This window comes from Nannospalax galili, unplaced genomic scaffold, assembly GCF_000622305.1.
Source record: "Nannospalax galili isolate Female #2095 unplaced genomic scaffold, S.galili_v1.0 scaffold356, whole genome shotgun sequence".
Lineage (NCBI taxonomy): Eukaryota > Metazoa > Chordata > Mammalia > Rodentia > Spalacidae > Nannospalax > Nannospalax galili.
Window position 1 is genome coordinate 2,264,293 of NW_008338126.1, and position 25,212 is coordinate 2,289,504.

Below are 25,212 nucleotides of genomic sequence, written 5' to 3' on the forward strand. Positions count from 1 at the left end.
ATGCATGGGGCAGAAGCTTCTGCCAGGGCTAAACCTCAAACTCATGGGCCATAAGTCAGACACAGAAAGACAAACTGCACATTGTCACTTTATGTGGAAGTAAAAAGATTTCAAAGGAGTAAAGAACAGGATAGTGGTTATCAGAGTCTGGAAAAGGTGCCAGGGTGGGGAGGATGGGGAAAGGATGGTTGACCGATACACAGGTGCAGTTGAATAGGAGGAATAACGTCTAATAGTACAGTAGGACAACTATGGTTGATAATAGTTAAATATTTCAAAATAGTATTTTCAATGTTTGCAACACAAAGAAATGATGTATGTCTGAGGTAATATATATGCAAATATCCTGATCACTACACATTATATGCATGTACCAAAATGTCACACTACCCCCTCAAGAATGTCAATTATGTGTCAATTTAAATTTTTAAAAATATTTTTAGAATATATTTCAACAGAAAGATTATCTAGGTATGCACAGTCTAATCACATAGACCCTTAAAAGCAGAGAACTTTGGCTGGAGTTCAAAAGATGACATAGAGGCCAAGAGGGATTCCAAGCATAAGCTCTTCATTGAGCATGTAAATGTAGAGGCCCATGTGCAAGGACCACAGAGGCTCTGGAAGCTAAAAGACAGCTCCAGCTGAGTGTTAGTAAGGCAAGCAGGACCTCAGTTCTATATGCACAGACAACCCGAACAAGCCTGGAAGGTCTCAGGACCTCCCGATCAGAGCCCAGATGGTCAACAATTTGACTTCACCTCATAAATCCTGGAGCAGAGGAAAACAGCTGAGTCAAGGCACATTTCTGACCTATAGAACTGTGAACTATGAGCTAATAAATCTGGTACTAAAGGAGAGAAAGGGAAGGAGGGAGAGGGAGGGAGAGGGAGAGAGGGAGGAAGAGAGGGAGAGGGAGGGAGACAGAAGACTGAGAGACTGACCAGAGCCCCACTGATGGAGTTCTGGTGCTACGGGGATTTGGCTATGGGTTGTGGGTTTCTGAAGGCAGCAGATAATCGTTTAAGCAAGTAGACAGGTGGAATGTTGCACCTGTGACTGCTGATGCTCTACCAGAAGCTTGGGAGTGTTACAGAGGCATCTGGGCCCACAGCAAACTAGGAAGCAGGGCCCTGAATTGGCAATCCTTTCTCTGAAGGAATATGGAGGGTCTTGAATTCAAGTCCTGCTCTACTTTTCACTGGCTAGCTGACTTTGGGCAGGCTGCTTAAGCTCCATGCCACCTTTATACAGTACCTGCTGCCTAGAGGTGTGGAAGGGTTAGGGAACCGGCACTAGAATGCTGCTAGCCTGGCCCAGAAACTCAGCAGGCAGCTGCCTATGCTTCTTAGCCAGACCAGCATTTGCTCTCTCAAGGCTCTGTGGCTTTGCTTGGGGGTCACTCACCTCACTCCTTCAACTTAATGGCCTGAGTCCACCATGGGTGCTGGCTTTTATCTCTCATCTGTTTAGAATGAGTTCCTCTTCTCAAGGCCACAAGCCTCTAATTACTTACAAGCTTTTGAGGTGCTGAACAAGTGCAGTGCTAGGCTCTGGCAGTACAAAAGTGTGGCTCAGGGTCCTTGGTGCATTTTACAGCAAAGTAGGGTGAACTATCGAGTAAGTAGTTAATGTGCAGTGTGCCAAGGGCAGTGATGGTGTGGAGCCACAGAACACATAGGTAAGGAGCCAGGGAGGACTGCCTGAAAGAGGCAGTAGGACAATTGAAGACTAGCCATTAGTGACAGGAGGAGCTGTTGTAGGTAAAAGGGCAGGAAACAGATGAGGAAGAATAGTCCAGGGAACAGAATATACAAAGCAAAAGTCCAAAGCTGAGGGCCTGGTAAGGTAGGGAATAAAGTCAGAGCAGACACCACGAGGCAAGCTCTGTTCCAAGGGCTCCATACAGATAACTTGCTCAGTCCTCAAAGCACCTGCATGAAGTAGGTGCTCTTATCTTGCCCATGTTTCAGAGAAGGAAACTGAACAACAAGAACAGGGAGAGTACTCAAGGCCTCACACAAGGGAGTGTGGGGCTGGAACCAGGATGGAGGCAGCCTGGCTCCGAAGCAGAGACCCTTGGCTCCTGCACCACCTGCTGCATAGCTGAACTGTGTCCAGGACTAGGGAGGCTTCGGAGTGGGATCTGAAAACCAACTCTGGCTTGTTTTGTTCCTTCCATCCACACACTCAGTACAGCTATCAGTGCCTTCCCACCCACAGAGTGCCATATCAGGCACTGGCCACTTGGACAAATCCCTTAATGGCCCCTGCAGCCAAGTGCTCAACTGCTGAGTCCTCACCTGCTGGGCATCTGGCCACACAGATGTACTGCAGTATTACAGGGTCAGCTACCAAACTCACTGCAGCTGCTCACCCCAACACCACTCATCCCTCTGCAATCCTGCTTTGTGGCCACAACGAGCTGAGCCTGCACTACCTAGCCATACACTTCTCCAAGCTCTGGCCCCTACTGACAGGAAGTACCACATGGCTGAGAGCCCTGAGATGTATATTCAAGGCTCTTAGGCCTGGAGTCTGTACTGCAAGGGCCTTAAGGATCTTCAACTCTCTTATCACCTCAAGAGGCAGGGTCTATCTTGTGGTAGAGATGCTGTGGGTTACATAGCCATACTAAGTAAACTGCTCCCATCCAACTTAAGGCCAGTGAGGTGGCTGACACTGTCTCAACCCAGGATTCATGGTGGGCCTTTTTCTAGCCACAAAGGCTTCTCTCACAGATCCTACTGCCTCTGGCCTATATTCTGCAAGGTTTGCCTACCAAGTCTTGACCTGAAGGGGCCAGGCTCCTGCTTCCCACAGAATCAGACAACATGGCAATCATTCATTTCTCCACTACCCCTCTCCATCTCACAGCTCAGAAGGAATGTCATGTGACCCACAGTGGGGCCAGCTTGGGCCCCACTTCCCATCAGCCCAAAGACCCATTCCTTTCCTGTCTCTAAGCACTACTAACTTAAAGGCGTAATGACCAGGAGGCTACCAGTGGAAAGGCCCCCCTGTGCACTCCTGCCATTAGCACTGGAGAGGCTGAGAAAGTGCTTTACAGAACATTCATGTAAAGATATTTCAATTTTCATAGCCTGATTATTAAAGTTCCTACTTTGCTAGGCATAATACATGTCTGTAATCCCAGCACCCAGAGGCTGAGGCAGGAAGACCATGGCTACACAGGAAGTTCAAGACTGACTTGGGCTATATAGCAGGACCTTGTCCCCCAAACACTTATTTTCCCTTTTGGTTTACTGCAACATTTCACTACTGCTGCATTACTGACAATTTGGGCTAGATAATTCCTTTTGTGGAGTGCTATCCTGTGCACAGTAAGGAACTGAGGCATACCTCCTCCCGCTTAATGCCAGTGGCACCCACCAGGTTATGATGTCACCTGGGGTACAGAATCACCCATGGTGACTCGCTGGCGCAGTGCTACCAGTCTGTGTAGACGCGCTCTGGTTGCTCTTGAGTGAAGAGCAATTCATTGAGTACAAGTCACACGTGGGCTGAGGCTTCACATGCAGGATCTGCACAGCAATCTCACAGCGCAGGTAGGTTTTAGCAGTTCCTGACCATCTCAGCAAAGCAGCAGCCACTGGGATCCTACCTCTGGCCTAACAGCACCACTCCAGGTCCCCTTTCTTCCCCTTCCCCTGTCAAATCTAGTCAAGGACTAGAGAAAAGGCACAGCAGCTCGCTGAGCACCTGGCCTGCCATGAGCTTTATGAAAGGTATGGGTGCTAAGGATGAAGGTTCCAGAAGAACCTTGCCAGGTGCATTTCAATTTGCAACTTCTCTCACCCATCTCATCTCAGTCTCACCATGCCTGAGGAGCCAGGTCATTATCCCTAATTAGGCACCGAGAAGCATAGTGGAATGTGCCTCATCCAGACAGTGAGGTGACTGCAGATGGCTGTTCCCAGGAACCTGCAATGCCTGCTGGATTGAAGCTGTCAGGCCCCTTACACAAAGTTCTGGGTTCTCACAAAAGAAGTCAAGTGGGAAGGCTCTAGCTGAGGAGAGAATGGTCATAGTGTTTCTGAAACTATGGCAACAAAAGAGGCTGGACTTGCAGGGACCTGCACCTGCAAAGAAAGCCACACTGGCCTCCTGAAAAACTCCACAGCCAATTTCTCCTCCAGAAACAAAGAAGCCCATGACACAAAACCCCAAATTGGCCCATTTGAAGGACAACAGCTGGTTTCAGTTTAATGATGTATTAGTGAGCTTTGCTATAGTAACAACCCCCAAATCTCAGTACTTACTACAGCAAATGCTTCTCATTCACATTACAGTCAATGTCTTCAGGCCAGCTGTTTCAGCTCTGCTCCACGTGTCTTACCATCCTGGCACCCGGGCTAAAGGAATACCCCTATTTGGGAAATGGGCTCTCACAGAAAAGAGAAAATATAAGCCTACCTACAACCTCCTGCTCATTGGCTCCTCAAACCTCTATCTGGACATAGGCACACGTCACATCTGCTCACAGCCCTTTTTGTGAGCATCCACAAGTATGCTCCTCCTCAGAGATGGGGTGGGCACTGCAGAAGTCACAGAGCTTCAGGTAAGGATACAGCCTCCAGGATGAGAAAAACAAACAGCTCAAGACAAAAACCTAATCTATGGCAGGCAAAGACTTTCCAGATGGAAAGGAATAAAACCCTCTCTAGGCACAGTGGTGCACACATATAATCCAGCAATCAGGAGGCTGAGGTGGAAGTATAACTCAAGCCAAAGAACTTGGGCTGCCATCCACGTCTGATGCAGTTCTCGCACTGGAAGGCCAGGGAACTGGAAGACTTTTGAGGGGTTCCAAAGACCCCAGTATGCGCAGTCTTTACAAATGCAGAAATAGGATATGGCTTTTCTGGCTCCATTTACCCCAAAGCATCTATGGCACCACTTACAGGCCTCCTCGATGCTGGTGAAATAACTAAAGGCCAGTCTCTCGGCCTTTAGGCCTTAGAATACTACACAGAGTTGCTTTACTGTCTTGGAGAAGCATCTTCTGTGTATGTCACAAAGGTTAAGAACTGTCACTGCATCCCAAGTTGATCCGTAGGCCAGCTGATGTGACAACTGTAGCAGATGGTTTCTTCAAAGACGGACTCCAAGGATGTTCCAACCAGGGTAGAGCTGAGAGTCCACTGATGAGAGTGAGGACCAGATGGAGCTCAGTACTTAGCCAGACAGGTTGAAGTTCAAGGAGGCCAGCAGCTCAACCCCCTCAGCATGAGGCTATGGACCACTGATAGAAAAAAAAGTGCCACACTCTAGCTCCAGGTCTGTCCAGCCAATTCAATTGTGCTAGACTGCAGGCAGAGGAAGTTGAGGGAGAGACCCCAAAGGCCTGGCTCCCACTTTACCTGTGTACCTTTTTTCCCTGGAGATAATTCTTACAAAAAGGAGAGGATCCTACACAGACCAGGAATGCTGGTGTCAGCGCTTTCACAGAGTACCTGCAGGAAGCACAACAAAGGGGTTAACTGCACTACATCTTAATTACCCATGACCAAATGTTTAGATGTGGTGAACAATACAAGTTTAGCACATTTGTTTGTTTGGCAGTTTCTAAGTCTGGTGAAGTCAGCATGCCACTCTTCCCTTATAACCTGCCAGAGCCTCAATCCTCTGGCACCATGCATGCACACTTAGGGCTAAACATGAAATGCAAGTACAGACATGCTGTCCATTCATTCATTCCATATTCCATGAGTGATTGGGGTAAGCCAGACTGTTACTGAACCTGGCATTGCTCTAATGAGCCTGTACCCCAAAAAGCCAGGTTTGGCTGCCCATTCCTACTTTCCAATGTGGCCATACTCAAAATCTACTTTTTCTGCTTTTTAAAAAGCTATTAATTTGGTTGTTCAATTCCCTTTTTGACAATGGGTAGGAGAACCTGGTCTCTCGGTTCTTTCCATATAACAGCATCAGGAGACAAAATGCAATCAGAAGGGAGCCAACTCAGGTGCAAAGGCCAGGCAGTTTTTCCATTCTGCGATCAGTCTCTACTCACTTCCCCTAGTACTGTACTTTACTGGGCTGGGCCAGTTCAGTTCCACTGGCTGCCACCTGACATGGCTGTATATCCAGAGCAGAAGGGAGGGAAGACCGAGGTGATCACTGAGCGAAGGAGAAGCAGGCTGGAGTCTATGAAGGAGCCTGGGCACTGTCCCCATCAGCTCTATGGAAGCACTCACCTAGGGTGCTGCAGCACCTGCAGCAGTGTGCTGTTGGGTGGAACCTGGTATAGTTCTGCCCTATCCTCATCCTCGAAGTAGACCTGCAAGATTAACCAAGAGGAGAGACAAATAAGGGCTTTGGCAGTTCTAGGCATGTTGTGGCCAATTCCAGGCAGAATTTAGGGACAGCAACTGCAGCTAGCTGAATGCCTTCTTTACCCAGCTATAGGCTAAGGGTATTCAGGTCAATTCCCACCATGATACTGAGAAAGGTTACTGTCACCTCTACTCTCCAAGGTTCAAGGGAAGGGAACATCTTGCCAATGTTATTCACACAGTAAAAAAAGAAGATAAATCTCAAGCCTAGGCCCATGCAGCCTTCTATTCTTTAAGGATTTAGTCCTAGCGGGGCTGGAGAAATGACTCAGCAATTAAGAGCACTGGGTGCTCTTGCTGAGGCCCTGGGTTTAATTCTCAGCACCTACATGGTAGCTAACAACCCTCTGTAACTCTAGTTCCAGGGGATCCGACACCCTCTTCTAACATCGATGGACACTGCACGACACAGGTGCACTTACACACATGCAGGCAATATACTCAAGCACATAAAATAAAAATAAAGAATTTAGTCCTAGAGCCATAGGGAGTAGGGAACAGAAAGCCAGTGACCCCCACACAAAGGAAGAACCCAAGAAGGTGAGAAGGATGTGTATGTAGGACACCAGAGCACTAGCAGGGTGAGGACATCTGTACAGGGGAACTGCCAGTGCTGGGAGTTTAAGAGCTCAACCAGTGGGAGGGCATTCATGCTAGGAACCAGCCAGCTTGAACAGAATGAGAAGGGCTTCCTTGTAAGATAGATGACCCAGGGTGATAAGCTGGAGGTCATGCAGAGTAAAGAGAATGTTCGTATCTGTGGGGCAGCCAAAATGATGGGAGGTATCAGGACCCCAGTAGAGTAAGGATGGCCACAAATTATGGCAGAGGACAGCCTATTGGTTTTGTTTTATTGTTGCTTGCAGTACTAGGGATAGAACCCAGGGTCTCACACATGCTAGGCAAATGTTCTACCACTGAGTTATAACCCCAACTTTTCTTTTTTTTAAAGATAAGGGTCTAAGTTGTCCAGAATAGCCTTGCACCTGCTCTTCTACAGCCTGGGCAGTCCTTAAACCTGGGATCCTCCTGCCTCAGTTTCCTGAGTACCTGAGATTACAAGCCTGTGCCACAAGGCTAGGCTAGGATGGAGCAGAATGAAGATTTCTACACAGAGTGGGTAAGCAGTGAAGGATGTCAGTCTGCAGAAGACAAGGGAGGCAGCCACACTGGGTCAGTAGTCCAGCATGGAGAACTGGAAGTCCAAAAAGGCAGAGGGCAGTTCCCCGAAAGGTGTCGGTGCTGTTGGCAGGAAGGGACTGATAAAAAACTGCTAAAGTCAGTAGGCATGGTGATGCCACACCTATAATCCCAGCATTCAGAAGGCTAAGGTAGGGGGACTGTCTTGAGTTCCAGGCCACCTGGGCTATGGGGTGAAAGGTTGCCACAAAACAAAATAAAACAACACTAAAATCTTCATTACAAATATATAAAAGGTGGAGGTTAGACTGGTTAGTTAGGAGCACTGGTTGCCCTTGCAGAGGACCTTGCAATGGGTGCTGGGTTCAATTTCCAGCACCCTACATGGCAGCTAATAACCATTTGTAACTCTAGTTCCAGAGGAATCAGACACCCTCTTCTGACCTCCATGGGCATTGCATGACACGGGTACACTTAGATACATGCAGGCAATACACTCACACACAAATAATAACAATAACAAATATTTAAAAAACAAATAATAGAAGGGCTGGAGAGAGAGCTCAGTGGTTAAGAGCACTGACTGCTCTTAGAGAGCACCTGGGTTTGATTCCCAGCACTCCCATGGCAGCTAACAGTTGTCCATAACTCCAGTTTCAGGGAAATCCGATGCCTTCTTCTGACCTCCTTGGGCACTGCACGTCATGGGTGCACTTACACACACACACGCAAGCAATACACTTATACACATAAAATAAAAATAAATTTTTAAAAAAAGCAAACAGAAAAGGAATCTGGGCGTGGTGGCGTATGCCTTTAGTCAAGAGGCAGAAGCAGGTGGATCTCTCTAAGTTCAGGGCCAGCCTAGTCTACTTAGTGAGTTCCAGGAAAAGTGGGGCTACAGGGAGACCCTGTCTCAAAAAAGACCCCCCCCAAATACACACACACACACACACACACACACACACACACACAGATAAAACAAATCTCACGTTGTTAGAGAACTAGAGATACATGTTTTCACACACACTCATGCCCTAGTCATGAGCCCCGTTCCTAATATATCAATGCATCTATATTGCCCAGAGCTTCTAAGTATCATTCTCCAATAGAAAGAACCAAAGCTCCTTGGCAGAAAAAATGGCTGATATCTGAGCTGGGCAAAAAAAAAACACAACTCAAACCTGGAACATCTTGTGCCAGAAAACAAGAGCTTTAAAAAGGAGGTGAATTAAAAGTACAGAAACACATCTGAAGATTCCCACTGACCAAGTCTATGACAAATTGAGCATAAAATAACCATACTAACAAATTTTATCTTACTAAATAAAAGGAAAACCATAAATCCACTGATTTATACAAATGTGTTGGAGTGATGAGCTGGCTCAGTGGGTAAAGGTATTTGCTGCCAACTCTGAAGACCTGAGTGCAATCCCCAGAACCCACACGGGGGGAGTGAAAACTGACTCCCGCAGGTTGTTCCCTGATTAACACACGCATGAGCTTGTGTAAAAAAGGTATTTTGAAGGGCTGAAGAATAGTGGGATATTTATAGCATTTCAAAGAATCTTCCTATAAAATACTTATCAATGACAATGGATGAGAAAAAATTTCAGTAGGGACCTGAGAGACCCTCCTCAATCAGGTGACCAGGGTGATCATCACCAGGAACCAGCTGATAGACTCAGTGAGAATACAGCATCGCTCTTGTGACATCCCAGCCAAACATGCATAATACAAATGCAGGCACAGGAAACATGGGCAAACCAGACAGGGAAGCCACAAAATAACTGCTCTGCACAAGGGCTGGGATTAGGAAGTCCAAAGAACTTGTGTATACCAGGGGATACTAAAGGATGTGATCAATACATTGTGTACTCATGAAAAGGAGCTATGGGCTAGAGCCTTCCTGAGACAATCTGCAAAACCTGACTGGAGCCTGGGGAGGAGGCTGTCATTATCAACAGTGCTAGTTTCATGACTTTGATATCTGTTTGGGGATTGTGCTGGATAGCTTTAGTGTCAACTTGACACACCTGGATAGAAGGAGCCTCAATTGGGGAATTGCCTCTATTGGACTGGCCTGTGGCCATGTCTGAGGGGCATCTTCTTAATGAGTGATGTGGGAGGGCCCAGCCCACTGTGGGTGGTGCCACCCCTTGGCAGGTGGGCCTGTGTTGCATAAGAAAGCAGGCTGAGCAGGGACCAGGGGAGCAAGCCAGTAAGCAGCGTTCCTCCATGGCCTGTGCTCCAGGTCCTGCCTCCAGGTTCCGGCCCTGAGTTCCTACCTTAGGCTCCCTGATGAACTGTGACCCAGGAGATGTAAGATAAATAAACCCTTTCCTCCCCAAGTTGGTAGTGGTCAGAGTGTTTTGTCACAGCAATGAAGAAACAAACTAAGATAGGGATTATGAAGAAAAATGCCCTTGTCTATAGGAAACATACATTAAAACAATTCAGGGTTGTTGGAACATCAGTTGGCATCTTACTCTCACATATTTAGAAAACAAATTCCCCTTTAGTTACCTCTGGTTATGTTTTTAAAATTCCAACAGTGTGGGGCTAGAGAGATGGTTCAGCAGTTAACAGTGCTAGCTGCTCTTACAGGAGACCTGAGTTTGATTCCCAGCACTCTGTCAGGTGGTTCATGGTTACCTGTAACTCTACCTTCAGGGGATCCAACACCCTCTTCTGGTCTTTGCACCTGCACTCAGATACACAGACACACACACAGACATACACATAAACTCATAATTAAAAGTGAAATCTTGGAGCTGGAGAGATGGCTCAGCAGTTAAGAACACCGACTGCTCTTGCAGAAGACCTGGGTTCAAATCCCAGCATCCACATGGCAGCTAACAACTGTCCATTAACTCCAGTTCCAGGGGATCTGACAGCCTCTTGTGTCCTCCACAGGCATCGCATGACACGGGTGCACTTACCTACATACAGGCAATATACACATACACATAAAATAAAAATAATAAAATTTTAGCTGGGCGTGGTGGCACATACCTTTAAACCCAGCACTCAGGAGGCAGAGGCAGGTGGATCTCTGTGAGTTCAAGCCCAGCCTGGTCTACATAGTGAGTTCCAGGACAGCTGGGGCTACAGGGAGACCCTGTTTCAAAAAGACCAAAAACAATAATAATAATAAAAAAATTTTAAATTAAAAAAAGGGGAATCTTAAAAATTCTAACAATGGAGTATTAGCCTTAAAAAGGGAGGCGTGCATATGCTATAAGATGACTCATACTAGACCATGTGAACCTTGAGGACACTATGCTGTGAAATAAGCCAGGCATGGAAGGAAAAATCCTATATGATTTCTGTTTCCATGTGGCACCCAGATAGTCACATTTCCAGAGACAGGAAGCAGAACAATGGTTGTCAAGGACTAGAGTGGGGCATTATTATTTAATGCAAGCAGAATTTCAGTTTGGGATGATGGAAAATTAAGGCAAAGGGAGGGTGATGATGGTGTTCATTAATGTGAACACTTAATGTTATTCAACTGTGAACATAAAACTGTTAAAATGGTAAATATTATATAATTTACCTTTTTTTTAAGCACTCCAGGGCCAATGAGATGGTCCAGTGAACACAACCCTGACAAACTGAATTCAATCCCTGGAACCCATGGAAGGAGAGAAGCAGGTCCCAAAAGTTGTCCACTGAGTTACACATGTGTGCTGTGGCATGCACATGCCTACACTCACATTATACATACACACCCTATTATTAATTTTAAAAAGCACCCAATCTCTGTATCTTTGTCCCCTTCCCCCCAAAAATCCCCTTGGAAGAGTGAAATCAAACCTCTCTTACCTCCAGATGCTCAGAGCTGTATTTCCGCTCCACGTCCCAGGGGGGTGCCTCACTAAACATCACCACTAGATGATCAATAAACCTAAGGAAGGAACATGTACTTTCTGGGTACCAATGACTGGATCTGCATTCCCACATCAATCCCTAGGCACCAATTCAGAGATAAAAAGAATGTATAAAACATAAAATTCAGGCTTAATCCACTTTGACAACAGTGCCCAAAATATGTAGGATATCCCTTGACCTGGGACATAATTTTTTTTAACAGATTCGGAGTACAAATCTTTTTTACATTTAGCCACGTTCTGAGCATTAACCCTTTGAAATCACAAGTGAAATGTGCCATATATATTTCTCCTACTAAATGAACACTTGAATTATGTGTACTACCTAAAATGATTTCATTCATCAGGCATGTACCACTCTTGGGCAACACTGAACTGTGGTGTAACACCTACTAACCCAGACAGTAAGAAGGTGAGACCTGTGTCACAAAGCTAGTAGACAGAGATTTAAGATACAGTAGACCTATTGACCTGAATTGGTGGGAGCATCTAAACTATTTTCCCTCCTCAGCCAAAAGTCCACTTGCTCTTCCTCAGAGGTCAGCAGGGAGAAGCACACAAGCAAGAGTGGAGAGCTGTTGGGTAAGCAAGTACCTGGAGTCCTCGTGAAAAGCAGAGATGAAGTCAGACTGGGCATACTCCGGGTACAGGAACAGCACAGGCCAGCTCAGCCTGCCCTGGTCATCTAGACTTAGCCGGGCTCCACAGGGGTTCTCAGAGCTAAGTCCATCCAGGAAGATCTGACTTGGACCATCTAAGATTGAATCTTCATCCACACTGACAGCTTCAGCCACAAGCTTAATGTTCCTAGTCTGGATTCAAGACAGAAACACAAGCATATACACACCTTATCTTGCAGGAAGATACAAACACACATCAGTGAAATCAAGAAACCCTAGCAATGTGAGCTCCGAGGGCAGCGCCACACAGGATCCACATTAACCAGCCTGGCAGCCTGGCACATGGTTGCACCACTTGTTTAACTTTCATTAAGCAGTGGTCTTGTCTTTGCTCTGCATCAAGAGAGGAGCAGGACATGGTTCCCTACCCTCAAGCCTCTTTACTATCTAGTGCCAATAGAAAGTAAGAAGTGGAGCTGTAGAAATGCAGAGGACCAAATAAGCCTGGAAGCTGAGGTCTGTAAGAAATGCTAAGCCGGAACAATGATTTTGAAAGGCAGAGAAGGCAGGAAACACCCCATCGCACAGCATATGCAAAGGCACAGAAAAGCTCAAGAGCACAGCAGATACAGAAATGTCCATCAAGGGTCTAAAGAGTAGGGTCCTCTTAAGTACCAAGGTTCCTAAAGTTAGCACATTCAGGGAAACCAGTACATAAACAAGCAGCAGAAGCTGTTTCAATAGCAGCTATCTGCTGGTCTCAGTAACCATCAGTAAAATACAGTGCCATGTACTGTTGAGAATGATTCTTCGCACACTGTATTCTAATATGCAAGGCTGGACTAAAGAAAATAACCAGAAATTTTCTAAAATGTACATGCAACTATCTAGGTATTCCATTCAGGAAAAGGGCCAGATCCTCACTGTGAATAAGTATCAGATAGAATACCTGAAGCTCATCACTCTACGTGTGTGTGTGTGTGTGTGTTTGAGACAGAGTCTCCCTGTAGCCCCAGCTGGCCTAGAACTCGCTATGTAGATCAGACAGGCCTCTATCTCACAGAGATCTGCCTGCCTCTGCCTCTGTCTCCTGAGTCCTGGGATTAAAGACGTGTGCCATCATGCCATTTTGTGTGTGTGTGTGTGTGCACTGTTTGTGTTTTTGACACAGAATCTCACTATTCAGCATAAACTGGCTTTGAAGTCACACTCTTCCTGCATCTAAAGTGCTGGGGTTCTAGGCACATACCACCATACCTGGCTACCATTCTATTTGATTTGTTGATATTTGTTAACAGATTGTTGGGAGAGAGACGTGAGGTACATTTTTTTAAATTGTTATTTATTTTTATTTTATGTGTATGAGCGTTTTGTCTGCATGTACGTAAGTGCACCACATGTGCGCAATGCCTTTGGAGGTCAGAAGAGGGCATCTGTGCTGGATAGCTTTAGTGCCAACTTGACACACCTGGGTTGAGGGAGCCTCAATTGGGGAATTTCCTTCATTGGACTGCCCTGTGGCCATGTCTGTGGACATCTTCTTGATGAGTGATGTGGAAGGGCCCAGCCCACTGTGGGTGGTGTCACCCCTGGGCAGGTGGGCCTGTGTTGCATAAGAAAGCAGGCTGAGCAGGGGCCAGGGGAGCAAGCCTGTAAGCAGCATTCCAGCTCCTGCCTCCAGGTTCCTGCCCTGAGTTCCTACCTTGGGGTTCCCTGATGAACTGTGACCCAGGAGATGTAAGCTGAATAAACCCTTTCCTCCCCAAGTTGGTAGTGGTCAGAGTGTTTTGTCACAGCAATGAAGAAACAAACTAAGACAGCATCTGATCCTCTGGAACTGGAGTTGCAGACGGTTGTTAGCTGCTATGTGAGTGCTGGGAACTGAATCCAGGTTCTCTGCAAGAGCAGCCAGTGCTCTGAATCACTGAGCATCTCTCCAGACCCATGGGGTGCATTTTAGTAGTGTTAAGTTCTCAAAGTCAGTAAGTAATTGACACCCATAAGTAATGGGTGTGTAATTCAACTGAACACAGAATGAAACTAAAATCCCACCCATGACGGGGCTATTATCTTCCTTGTGAAGACAGCAAGCTCAAAAGGGTAACTAGCTGAGTGTCAAGGATAAAGGAAAGTGCATTTCATATAAGTACCACACACTAGCCAATTGTGCCACTGAACTTCCCAGACTACATTCATTTCAAAACACTGGTCATGGAAGGATTTTTTTTTTGCTGATAGTTAAATCAACATCCTAAAAATGAGGCTTTCTCAGGATATAATATAAGCCAGAGCAAAGAACAAGGCCCTGACTCTGACACTCATTAGCTGGGTGAGATCTCTTCACCTCTCTGAATCTAGCAAACCAGGAGCAAGCAGCCCTCTCCCACACATCTGCTGTGAAGATTAAATGAGAGAATGCTTAGCCCAGATCACACATTCAGTATGTTGCTGAGACCAGCACATGCACTGAATGTGGTGGTCGGACTCGAGCTTGCTTTTCTTTATCACTGCTTCACGAATGCAGAAAGAGAGGAGCAGCCACGGAGGCAAAGCGTTCCAAAAAAGGTTCCCAGCAGGCCTCACACTGGATTTCATAGGCTGTAGGGATTACAGTTTGAGAACTCACCTTGATGGCCTGGAGTAAAGTCTCGCTCTGATTCTGTTCCTTCTTTGCTTTCAACTTTGCTTTCCTCACATCCCTCTCTTCCATTCGCTGGAAATCAAATTCACATTCATCAGCTCCAGGAAACTCACTTCCTCCTCTCTTACCCCATCCTACTCCTCTAGTTTTTATGCAACCCATGCTCCTGTGTTTTGGGATTGCCAGTGGCTGATTCAGTTCAGTAAACATGCACAAAACATACACCCAGGGGTCAGGCCCAGTACCAGCATAAATTTAAAATCTAGTTCTTGTGCCCACGGAACTCACCATCTACTGAGGCGTACAGCCAAGTAAAGGCCAAGTATACCAGGTATGGTACCCTGGTGGTGTGAACCAAGTGCAATGAGAGGGGTAACCAATTCTACCCCCAAAGTGAGCTTAGGCAGACAAGGAAGACACCACCAGACAGAGAACATTTTCCTTCAGGGACAGGCACTGGAATACACAAGAACGCTGTAGGGAATTCCAGCTTCTCTGGGGTGGCTGGAGAACATCTGCAGTCGAATCTCTGCAACTAAGGCTCATGGAACATGGCAGAATAATGGGTAGAAATAGGGCTAATGCACCCCTCAACTCTCACCAGTGAGGGTTCTGTGTGCATCAGAGTGCGATGCACACAGAAGGCCACAGCTGGCCAAGTTTTGGAGAGTAAGAGACTGCATAGTGTAGGATGGGACTCCTATGTGGAACCTCATCCACCATGGCTCAGGGACCATTTCCAAAGAGGAGGCGGAAAGACTGTAAGAGCCAGGGATAGTTCATGAACAGGGAGGTGGAGGCCTCCAGGCCACTGGAGGCTTGCTTGCTCATGTGAGCCTATGGCAGCAGTGGCATTGAGCATGGGACCACCATGTCATCTCAATTAAACAAGGACCCAAAGGGGAGGTGAGAAATAGGTGGCGGGCCAGCACTAGATTGAGAACTATTTCAGATTGATTGCTGCTGGGTGAGGGAGAGTATGACTTACATACAACCAACTTGTTGGACGAGTGGACGAGTTTACACTGAAGGACATTTGGGTACAAACACCTGAATGAATAGGACTCAGCATGTATGGCAGAGTGCATAGGGTTTGATGGGGAGATAGGGGGAGGCATGAATGGGGGAGGGGGTCTGGATTTCAGCGGGAAATGCTGTATGAAATTTTAAAAGTTCAATAAAAAAATTTTTTTAAAACAACAAAAAAAGAATTTATGGGCTTTGCATTTTGCATAATTATAATCTGTGAGAGAAAAACACCATGATTCTACTCAGTCTGGAGAAACTCAGATTTCTTATCCCCCCTAATCTGTCCAATACCAATGGCTCCCTGCACTTCCACTACAAAGGGAAGACAACAAATATTTTAGGGTTTGCAGATCATGTGGCCTCTCTTGTATATTTATCTGGTTTTATTTGTTTATAACTCTCTTGAGAATGTAAAAAACCCAACTAGCTCATTTAATTTCCATAAAAATGTTCAAAGTATCTATTATATTTTCCATGTTCAAAGCTGGGACTGAGAAATACCAGGAATTTGTCCAAGGCAATACATTTTAGCAGCAGCAAAAAAAAAAAAAAAGTATCCAAACTAGGCTTTGCTGAACTCTCTCTCTAGGGCTTTTGTCTGGAATGTTCTCTGTCCGTATCACTCACCTAAGTACACTCCTACTCAGTCTTTAAGAGATTAGGCTCAGCAGTCACTCTCTTGCAAATCCTCTCTGCCTGTCAGAATCTCCATTTACACCCTGCTCTTGCCAGGACAGTCAGACACCACTGCTACAGACTGCTACCGTACACACTATCTTTTTACACTTGCTTGTACTTACTTGTCTGTTTACTTGTGTCTTCCAGCGTTCCTAGGGTAGGACAATTTCTAGTGGGCTTGTTTTTTGTGGTGCTGGAGACTGAATGACAAAGAGCCTCTCAAATGTAAAACACAGACTCTACCGCTGCACCTAGGTTTTGCTTTTATTTTTTTTAATATTTTATTATTTTTATTTTATGTGTATGAGTGTATTGCCTATATGTATGTGAGTGCACCCATGTCAAGCAATGCCAAGGTCAGAAGAGGGCTTCAGATTCCCCTGGAAATGGAGTTAAGGATGGTTCATAGCCATCATGTGGATGCTGGGAATCGAACCTGGGTCCTCTGCAAGAGCAGTCAGTGCTCATAACCGCTGAGCCATCTCTCCAGCCCCTAGGTTTACTTTTAAAGAGTAAACACTTTACAATGACTTGAAACACAATCGGAGGAATGCTAATTAATGTTAATTAGCTACTGCAAACTATCTGCTGTCACTAACCTTCAGCTTGTCTGCTTTAGCCCTCATTTCCAGAAGTTTCTTCTCCTTGGCATCTATTTGTAACCCCTCATCACACCAGTTCACAGCCTCAGCAAAGTGTTTCAGTTCCAGATGGCACAGGGCACCTGCAGAAACCAGAGTCCTTAGGGTCTAGAAACAACACATGTAGAAAGCACCCACCTTGAACAAATTCACCCACTCCCACTAGCCACAAGTCAGCCCATAAAGGAGAAACAGGGTGTAGCCCTGCGTGATTCAGTCATTAAAGAAAGAAAGGACTTTTGCACCCTAGATCAGAGATAGTCCTAGTGCCCTTCAGCTCAGAACTCCATTTCCTTGGCATTAAGGACTCTAAAATGTCACAGGTCAGTGGCAAAGAACACAGGTTTTAGAATCAGACAGATCTGGGCTAGAAAATGGCTATCATTTACCTGCTAGACTTTGGACAAGGGCCTGAGCATGTCTGAGCTTCAGGATCCTCCTCAGCAAACAGAAGAATAAAGGCCATCTCAGATTATTTTTAGATTAATTTCAACTAAGTGCACAAATGTATATCTGTATGTGTGTTATGTGCACATGAGTGCCACTAACTTCGGAGGCCAGAGGTCAGATCCTCCTGGAGCTGAAATTACAGACAGTTGTAAGCCAGAACCCACTTGATACAGGCGCTGCACACTGAACTTGGGTCCTCTGTAAGAGCAGAGTGCTCTTCAACGCTGAGCCAACTCTCCAACCCTCAGATGATGCCATCCATCAAGATAACATCCAGACCAAAAGCCATCTGTTAAAGCTGCCTGCCCCTCTTACGTTTTGTTTTACTGGTTTTCTGGGGGGAAGGTCTTGGGTTTTTTCATCTTGAGATGAAACCCAAGGAGACTTGTGCATGCCAGACAAACGCTCTACCACTAAGCTACATCACTTGATTCTATTAAAAAACATTTTAATGCAATCATGTTCATTTTTCTCTACTTAGCATCTTTTAAGCTTTTCATAGAAACTTAAAACAACAGAGCTAAAAGGCTTAGTTGTCAAAGACTAATTTTGAACAGCAGGCAAAGGTGCTGGTCACCAAGCCTGACAACCAAAGTTCACTCCCCAGAACCCACATGGTAGAAGGGGAAAGACAACTCCCACAGATTGTCCTCTGGCTTCCACATCAATATCATGGCATGTCTATGAGGTTCAATATGTGATGAATAAATCAAAGTTTGCAAAGTACCTGTGAGCTTCTCAAAGAAAAAGTGAAGTATAAAAGTAATAAAAACTGTTATTAAAAGAAATGTCAGACCACAAGAGGAAAAACATGGGAACATCCCAGCAGTAGAGTTCTCGGCAAAGGTCCCACAACTTATCTTTTAATTAATTTTAACATGGCATTTGAATATCTTGCCTTCCAATCAGCTAATAATATGGGGAAAAATCAGGATGTGCTTTGTCTTAATTAATTTTATTCTTTATTAATTTAAAATGAGGAGTTTCCAATTCACACAAATACTTAAAACATAAAGGGCAGAGTATTCTCTGAGCAATTCTTTCAAGAATGGCATGCTGCTGGTGATAAGAACAGGCTCTTAATATCAAGATTGCAGGAGGAAGATGATTTCACCCTCGTGCCACAATATGGAAGTTTCAAATGTCAGTGTTTGGTGCAGAGCTCCTCAAAGATGATCATCCTGCAGACTTACCTCTTATTATGGCTTTCAAGTGGCACGGGTTTAGCTTTCTGGCAGCCAGCACATCATTGAGGGCAGAACGAAAATTGCCTAACAAAATGACATTTGGTAAAAGAACAAGTTTTAAGATCAAAATGTTTCCAAAATATCATGTGTATTGACAAAAACACTCATCCAATTTTCAAAATAAGTCAAAACAACTGTTTTTGTCAAAAATATGGTGCTCATCAAGCCCTCAAAATGTATATAACATCTGACAATCTACAGGTGAACAAGAAATGGTAAGCATATGAAAAGATGTTTGCTATCACTAGTAACTAGAAAAATTAAATAATATCTGCAATTGGTGAATATATGGAAAAGAGCAGTCTCCAGATAAATTAAGAGTAAACTGGGGAGAGTGTGAGCAGCTGCTCTGAGTCTTGGGCTAGAGTGATGGAACTTAGGACAGGCAGACCCCAGTGCGGCTGACACCCAGATCGCTGCCAGTATCCACTTCTGGAGTACCCTGAGTCCAAGTGCACCCTGGAGTCCAGCCAAGCTCTCCTTCCAGTTTCAGTCCAGTGGCAGCGCACAGGTGCACATCCCTTCCATCAGCATGGATGGCTTCTCAGCCCCCGTGGTGCTCTCCCCAGACTCCCAGAAGCCATGATGTCCACTACCACTATCACCACCCCCTTCTGTAGTCCATCCACCCATGGCCCTGAATGTCTCTCCAGTCAGTCATCTCAACTAACAGACTTATGCTCTGGTTGCAGTGGGGTGGGGGTTCCTGGGAAAGAGGATCTCTTACCAACTTCTTTCCCAATCTCCCACTGGTCACACTTACATGTCTCGTACTTTAGTGGAAGGGACAGTTTACTTATTTTTTGACGGCCACTGGGAACAATCTGACCCAACCCTTTTAGGAGAGTGGTTAAGACATCACCCCCATTTCTTCCCCACTTTTTCCTCCAATACACAACAACTGGGGGTCTAACTTAAGAAGGACCTTTCCTTACTTCTCAGCCTGCCCTTGGGGAGTTAAGGGAGCCCTGCCTCCATTTTTAGGATGTATGTAGACAAGCTAGTTTGTTTTGTTTTACTATTTCTGGCCATAACTAAGGGCCCAGGGAGAAACTGTACGATTTAATGGTTTGGGAGTTGTAGCCAAGGAAGAGCTGTTGAAACAGGAGTTGCTATGTCCCTCAACTTTTTCTCAGTCAGCTGTCCTTTTCTCAAGTAACCTTTTGGCTAGGGAGGAATACCTTTTGTTGTTCTTCCCCTAAGAAGTCACTCCTTTGTCTGCCAAATTCCCTGGTGGCCTGCCTGTTACCTCCCAATGCAGGGCTTTTTTGGGGGGTGGTCCCCATCTGGGGGACCCTCTAGTTCCTCAGTCCTCTAGTCTACTCCAGGTCTGTCTCCTGCCCGCTGGCATTTTAATAGTATAATCTATTTTTAAATGGGCCTTTTCAATAGGGTAGAGGGGATCATCTCTTCCTACATCTTGTGGGTAGGTAGATAAGTGGGTAGGTGGGTGGGAAGTAAGGGGTTTTGGGGGGATATTCCTGCCATCCCCAAGTGTTTATTTTTGATACCAAATGTGTATTTTCAGCTCCCTCCCAGGCCCCAAATTTCTTGCGGACAGGAACAAAGGATCCTTTTAAGTGTCCCTGGAGTTGGGAGGAAGGAATGGGGGACATGAAACCTGTCTTGTATCAATTCCAGGCTGGAGGGGGTGAATTCAAGACTTCTAGGCTCACCTCCTGTCAGCACTGGCCCAGACGAGGCCTGGAAACCTGATGATTTGGGAGATGGTGCTACATGTGAGAGTGAACTGACAATGTTTTCAGATACACATCATTTAAGAAAATGTCCTTCTGAGTCCTCCCTTCTCTAGACTAAAGAATGTATTCCCAAAACACTAGGATATATCAAGAAAAAAAAACGTGGGATCAAATGCCAGGAGAGATGGCATGTGCCTTTAATCTCAGCCCTTGGGAGGCAGAGGCAGAGGCAGGTGGATCTCTCAGCAAGATCAAGGCCACCCTGGTTCACATTGTGACTTCACATCGTGGGCTATGACTAGGGACACCCTGACAAAAAACAATTAAAAAAAAAAAAAAAAAAAAAAAGGTGGGATTAAGGAAACAGATCAAACACAAGGCAGGGGCTACTCTAATTCTCTAGAAAGGTACACGTGATCATAGAATGACAGAGGTGGCCGAGCACAGAGAGCAACTAGTCTAGATTGGAGTAGGGCAGAAGGCTCCAGGGAGATGTCACTAACCAGGTGAATGGCTAGAGCAGCAAGCAGGAAAGGAGTGAGGAGACGGGAGAGCACTGCACTGGCTTAGTGGGAAGTACAGCGAAGCTGGGCCTCGTGGCTTAGGCCTGTGATTCCAGCACTGAGGCTGAGGAAGGAGGATCACAGCCTGGGCTACACAGTAAGTCTGAGGCCATCCTGAATTATACAGCAAATTTTCTTTTAAAGAGAGGAAGAGAAGGAGGGAAGGAGGGAGGGGGAGAGAGAAAGAGAAATGATGAAAATCAAGTCAACAGATAATCAGATAGTTACTTAAACAATAGTTTTATTACAAAAAAGAAAAATGTGAACCAGACATGGTGGTAGCCAGCTTTAATCCCAGCATTTAGGGGGCAGAAGCAGGCAGATCTCTGTGAGTCTGAGGCTAGTGTGATATACAGTGAGTTCCAGAGCTCCAGGTCAACCAGGGCCACACAGTAAGACTCTGTCTCAAAAAAAGATTAAAACATTCAACATGGTTCACGTAAATGTGATTAACATTTACATGGCCATAAATTAAAAGACTAAATACCAAACTAACTGTAAAAAAAGACATACATGAAGACAGGAAACAGACATGTGCAGTCCACAGGAGCAGTGGGGAGAGAGAGGTCCTGACTCCCACATCTGGATCAACAGGTAATCCAACCCTGGACACTTGGAGCAGCAATAGGAGCACACCATGTAGTGATGTGAAGGTGTACATGAAACAATCAGCTGGCAGTCATGGAGTGGGGGGTAAGCAGTGTTTGATTTGTTTTAAGACAAGGTCTAGATATATAGCCCAGGTTTGCCTCAAACTTGTGATCCTCCTGCCTCAGCTTCCTGACTGGGAAGATGACAGGTGTGTGTCACCAATGCTGTGGTTTGGCTTCACTAAAAAATCTGTACTATCTTAATTCTTTTAGCATTCTTGAGAAGAGGACTGAAAGGCAAAAAAAACAAAATTTTTTTCAAAAGAGTAGGTATTTGGATTCAAAAATTATACTGACTCATACCTTACAAGAAAGTAAATGCAATATAATTCAATCTGTTTCCCTTCTCATCTTATGTATCTGGAAGACCAGAATTCCATTAGAATAAACTACATTTAGTCCAGGTTTCTGAGAATGGACAGCCCATTCTCTCAAACCCTCCAATAGCTTTTATCATAAGTAACTTATTTTTTTTAAGGTTTATTTTTATTTATGTATATGTATACCATGAATGTGCAATGCCCATGGAGACCAGAAGAGGCTATCAGATCTCCTAGAGTTGGAGTTACAGGTGGTTGTGAGCTGCCAGACATAGGTGCTGGGTACTGACCTAGAAGTCTTCAGTAAGAGCAGCAAATGCTCTTAACTACTGAGCCATCTCTACAACCCATAAGTAAATTCTTTTAAAATAATAAAGTTAGGTTGAGGAAATGGCTCAGTCAGTAAAGGGCTTGCTGTACAAACATGAGGACCTGAGCTCAATTGCAAGTATTTCTGCAAAAAAGCCAGGCATGCTATATCCTTGTAATCCCAGCACTGATAGAGTAGAAACAGATGGATCCATGGGGTTCACTGGCCACCCAGCTTAGCCTACTCAGCAAGCTCTAAGCCAATGAGAGACCCTGTCTCAAAAATCAAGGTGGATGGCTTCTGAGGAATAACACCCGAGGTTGACCTCTGGCCTCCACATGCATATATACCTGTACACACGACAGAGAGAGAGAAGGGGAGAGAGAGAGAGAGAGAGAGAGAGAGAGAGAGAGAGAGAGAGAGAAAGAGAGAGAGAGAGAATAAAGTCATAATTAATACTTAATAATGAATTCACTTACCCTGATAGTACTGTGCTGCTGCCCGGTTGGTATAGAGAACAGCATTCAAATCAAGATCTGCACATTTCTTCCTTAATCCTTCAGTATATGAAATCACAGCTTTCTTATAGTCTTTTTCTTTAAAGTAGTCATTGCCCTCATCTTTGTAAGTTTTGGCTTGTTCTGTTAAGAAGAGGAGAAAACAGTCACTATTTCCTACTTTTTAAAAGGCTAAAAAGATTCTAAATCATGCAGTAATATAATGTACAATAAATCAAAAAGAAGGAACCACAGAGAAAGGAAACTTCAAATAAATGGTATGATAAAAAATGGGCATCAATATGGAGACACAACATCATGCAAACATAATGCAACGATCAATTCCAAATATCTTATGTGTTACTAAGTACTTATGAGAGAGCGAGAGAGAGAGAGAGAGAGAGAGAGAGAGAGAGAGAGCAGTGAGAAGGCTCAGTGGGTAAAGGCACTGGCACCCAAGCCTGATGACCTGAGTTTGATCCTTGAAACATGTGTAAAGGTGGAAAGAGAACCCCATTCTACAAAGTGCTCCTTTGGCCTCCATATGTATACACACTGTAGCACATGTGCACACTCATAATAAAATGAAGTTTAAAGGGAGAGGGCCTGGAGAGATAGCTCAGCAGTTAAAAGCACTTGCTGCTTTTCCAGATTACCCAAGTTTGGTTCCCAGCACCCATGGTGGGTGGCTCACAAGGACCTGTAACTCCAGTTCCAGGGATCCAATGCCCTCCTCTAACCTCCTCAAGCATCCACACACTTGTGGCATATACACACACACAGACACATAAATTAAAAAATCTTTTTTATTATTTTTATTTTGTGTGTATGAGTATATTGCCTGCATGCATGTTAATGCACCCTGTCGTGCAGTGCCCGTAGAGGTCAGAAGAAGGCATCGGATTCCCTGGAACTGGAGTACAGAGGGTTGTTAGCCACCATGTGGGTGTTGGTATTCAAACCCAGGTCCTCTGCAAGGGCAGTCAGTGCTTTTAACTGCTAAGCCATCTCTCCAGCTCCAAAAAGTGTCTTTAAAAGAGGGTGTTACAGCTCAATGGTCAGCACTTACTTGTCTAACATGTTAGGCCCTGGGTTCAATTCCCAGTGTAACCCACCCCCCTCGAAAAAAAGAGAGTATATTTATCCTAGTTTTTTTAAGGCTTTAAAAAACAATTACTGATACTTCTTTTTTTTATGTTTCATTCTCTGAAATACAAATTCCCTCCTTATCCTAGTAAGAGTTCAAAACAACATTCAGTTCAAATTTCAGACCCACTGTGAGCTCACTCCCACCCCCTTTAGGGTTACAACTGTACCCACTACAGTACTTGTATACTTGTTTGCACATATCACATGTTTATCCTGATCCTTTAGGATAATCTGGCTTTGAGGACAGGAATGGTTACAATTGGGTATTCAAAGAAGAATGTATTAACTGTGACAAATCAGCTTGAGCTAACTACCTGTTGTAAAGAAAAACCTGCTTGATTCACACTTTATCTCAATTAAACAAAGACACAAAACAAATGCTAGTCACATAAGATACCTTCCGGAGAGCGCTCATCATCAAAAATAATTGACTGAAGGCAAGCCAAGTCGGGATTCTCTTTGGGGTCAATTTCTGATGGTGCTTTCTTCATGAATAGGGGGATCTTGTCAAATTCCTGGATTTCAAAAGAACAGATTGCATCAATATTATTTTCTATAGAGTAGATCCAATTCCATGACTTATTATCAAAGTTTTCTTATTCACGATGAGTTGAAGATCTTCATGATTGTTTCCCTTGTGGAAAGTAAGAGTGTAGGGTGGTGAGCTCCAATTTTCCTTTCCGTTCTCACATTCTCCACGGGTGGTAGCAATTTCTATTAACTGAGCACTCTTATATTCCTGGCACTTATCTCATTTCATCTTTGTCCCCACCCTAAGTGACTACGTGCTGCAAATCGAGTAATTTTACACGTGAGGAACCCGGCTCAGAGAACTTAAGAAAATGATCCAGTATCAGAACCAGTAGGTGGTGGAGTCGCAGGCTTCACAGACAAACCCTGTGGCCTTAAGTGCACTGACAATTTAAGAACCTCAAAACCTGGAGCTGATTCTTAACTACAAACCACCCATCCTCTGCCTGCGACCAGGCCTGGAAGTGAGAAGCACCCGGCGCCTGGGACCACGCTCCCACGCCCGGGGAGGCCCCGGGGACCGCCCACCTCCTCCCACTTGTCCTCGTGGAAGCCGCGGCGGTAGGGCTGGCTCTGGAACTTTTCCAGGAATGAGTCCATGACGTCGTCATCTGCAGGGTCCGGCTCAGAACGCTCCATGGCAGCTCAAAGCTCTCTTGCAGAGCTTGAACAGAGAAGTACCGCTCCTTCCGGCGGTTCAGGTGCCCGTCCCTCAAAGCTCCGGGCTGCGCCGGGCCTCGTGCCTCCGGTTCCGCTCTCGTGGGGGCGTGGCCTGCACGCCCCTTCAGTCCTGT

General features: G+C 45.2%; 1 protein-coding gene across 4 annotated transcripts; it reads right to left on the reverse strand.

The window, feature by feature from the left end:
• Positions 1–75: 75 nt before the first annotated feature.
• On the reverse strand, positions 76–25,145 carry Ttc4 (tetratricopeptide repeat domain 4). Of its 4 annotated transcripts, none has more exons than XM_029563471.1 (11): positions 24,947–25,145; positions 24,285–24,402; positions 22,721–22,882; positions 18,645–18,722; positions 16,960–17,084; positions 14,639–14,725; positions 11,987–12,204; positions 11,328–11,409; positions 6,222–6,304; positions 5,393–5,477; positions 76–5,266 (listed from the first exon to the last, which is right to left on the reverse strand). In XM_029563471.1, the coding sequence occupies exons 1-11, from the start codon at positions 25,055–25,057 to the stop codon at positions 5,246–5,248; spliced, it is 1,170 nt and encodes a 389-aa protein (XP_029419331.1). In that variant the 5' UTR covers positions 25,058–25,145; the 3' UTR covers positions 76–5,245. The 4 variants fall into 4 exon arrangements, with proteins under 4 accessions (XP_029419331.1, XP_008831212.1, XP_029419332.1 ...); XM_008832990.3 differs by having other exon boundaries at positions 5,385–5,477; XM_029563472.1 differs by lacking the exon at positions 18,645–18,722.
• Positions 25,146–25,212: the final 67 nt, after the last annotated feature.

Excerpts from the sequence above, each read along its gene's own strand:
- Ttc4 (XM_029563471.1), bottom strand. The coding sequence starts at position 25,057 with ATGGAGCGTTCTGAGCCGGACCCTGCAGATGACGACGTCATGGACTCA. Across the intron at positions 17,085-18,644 it reads CTTGAAAGCCATAATAAGAG|GTGCCCTGTGCCATCTGGAA; the intron begins GTAAGTCTGCAG and ends TGGTTTCTGCAG. Across the intron at positions 14,726-16,959 it reads CTAAAGCAGACAAGCTGAAG|CGAATGGAAGAGAGGGATGT; the intron begins GTTAGTGACAGC and ends TTTGATTTCCAG.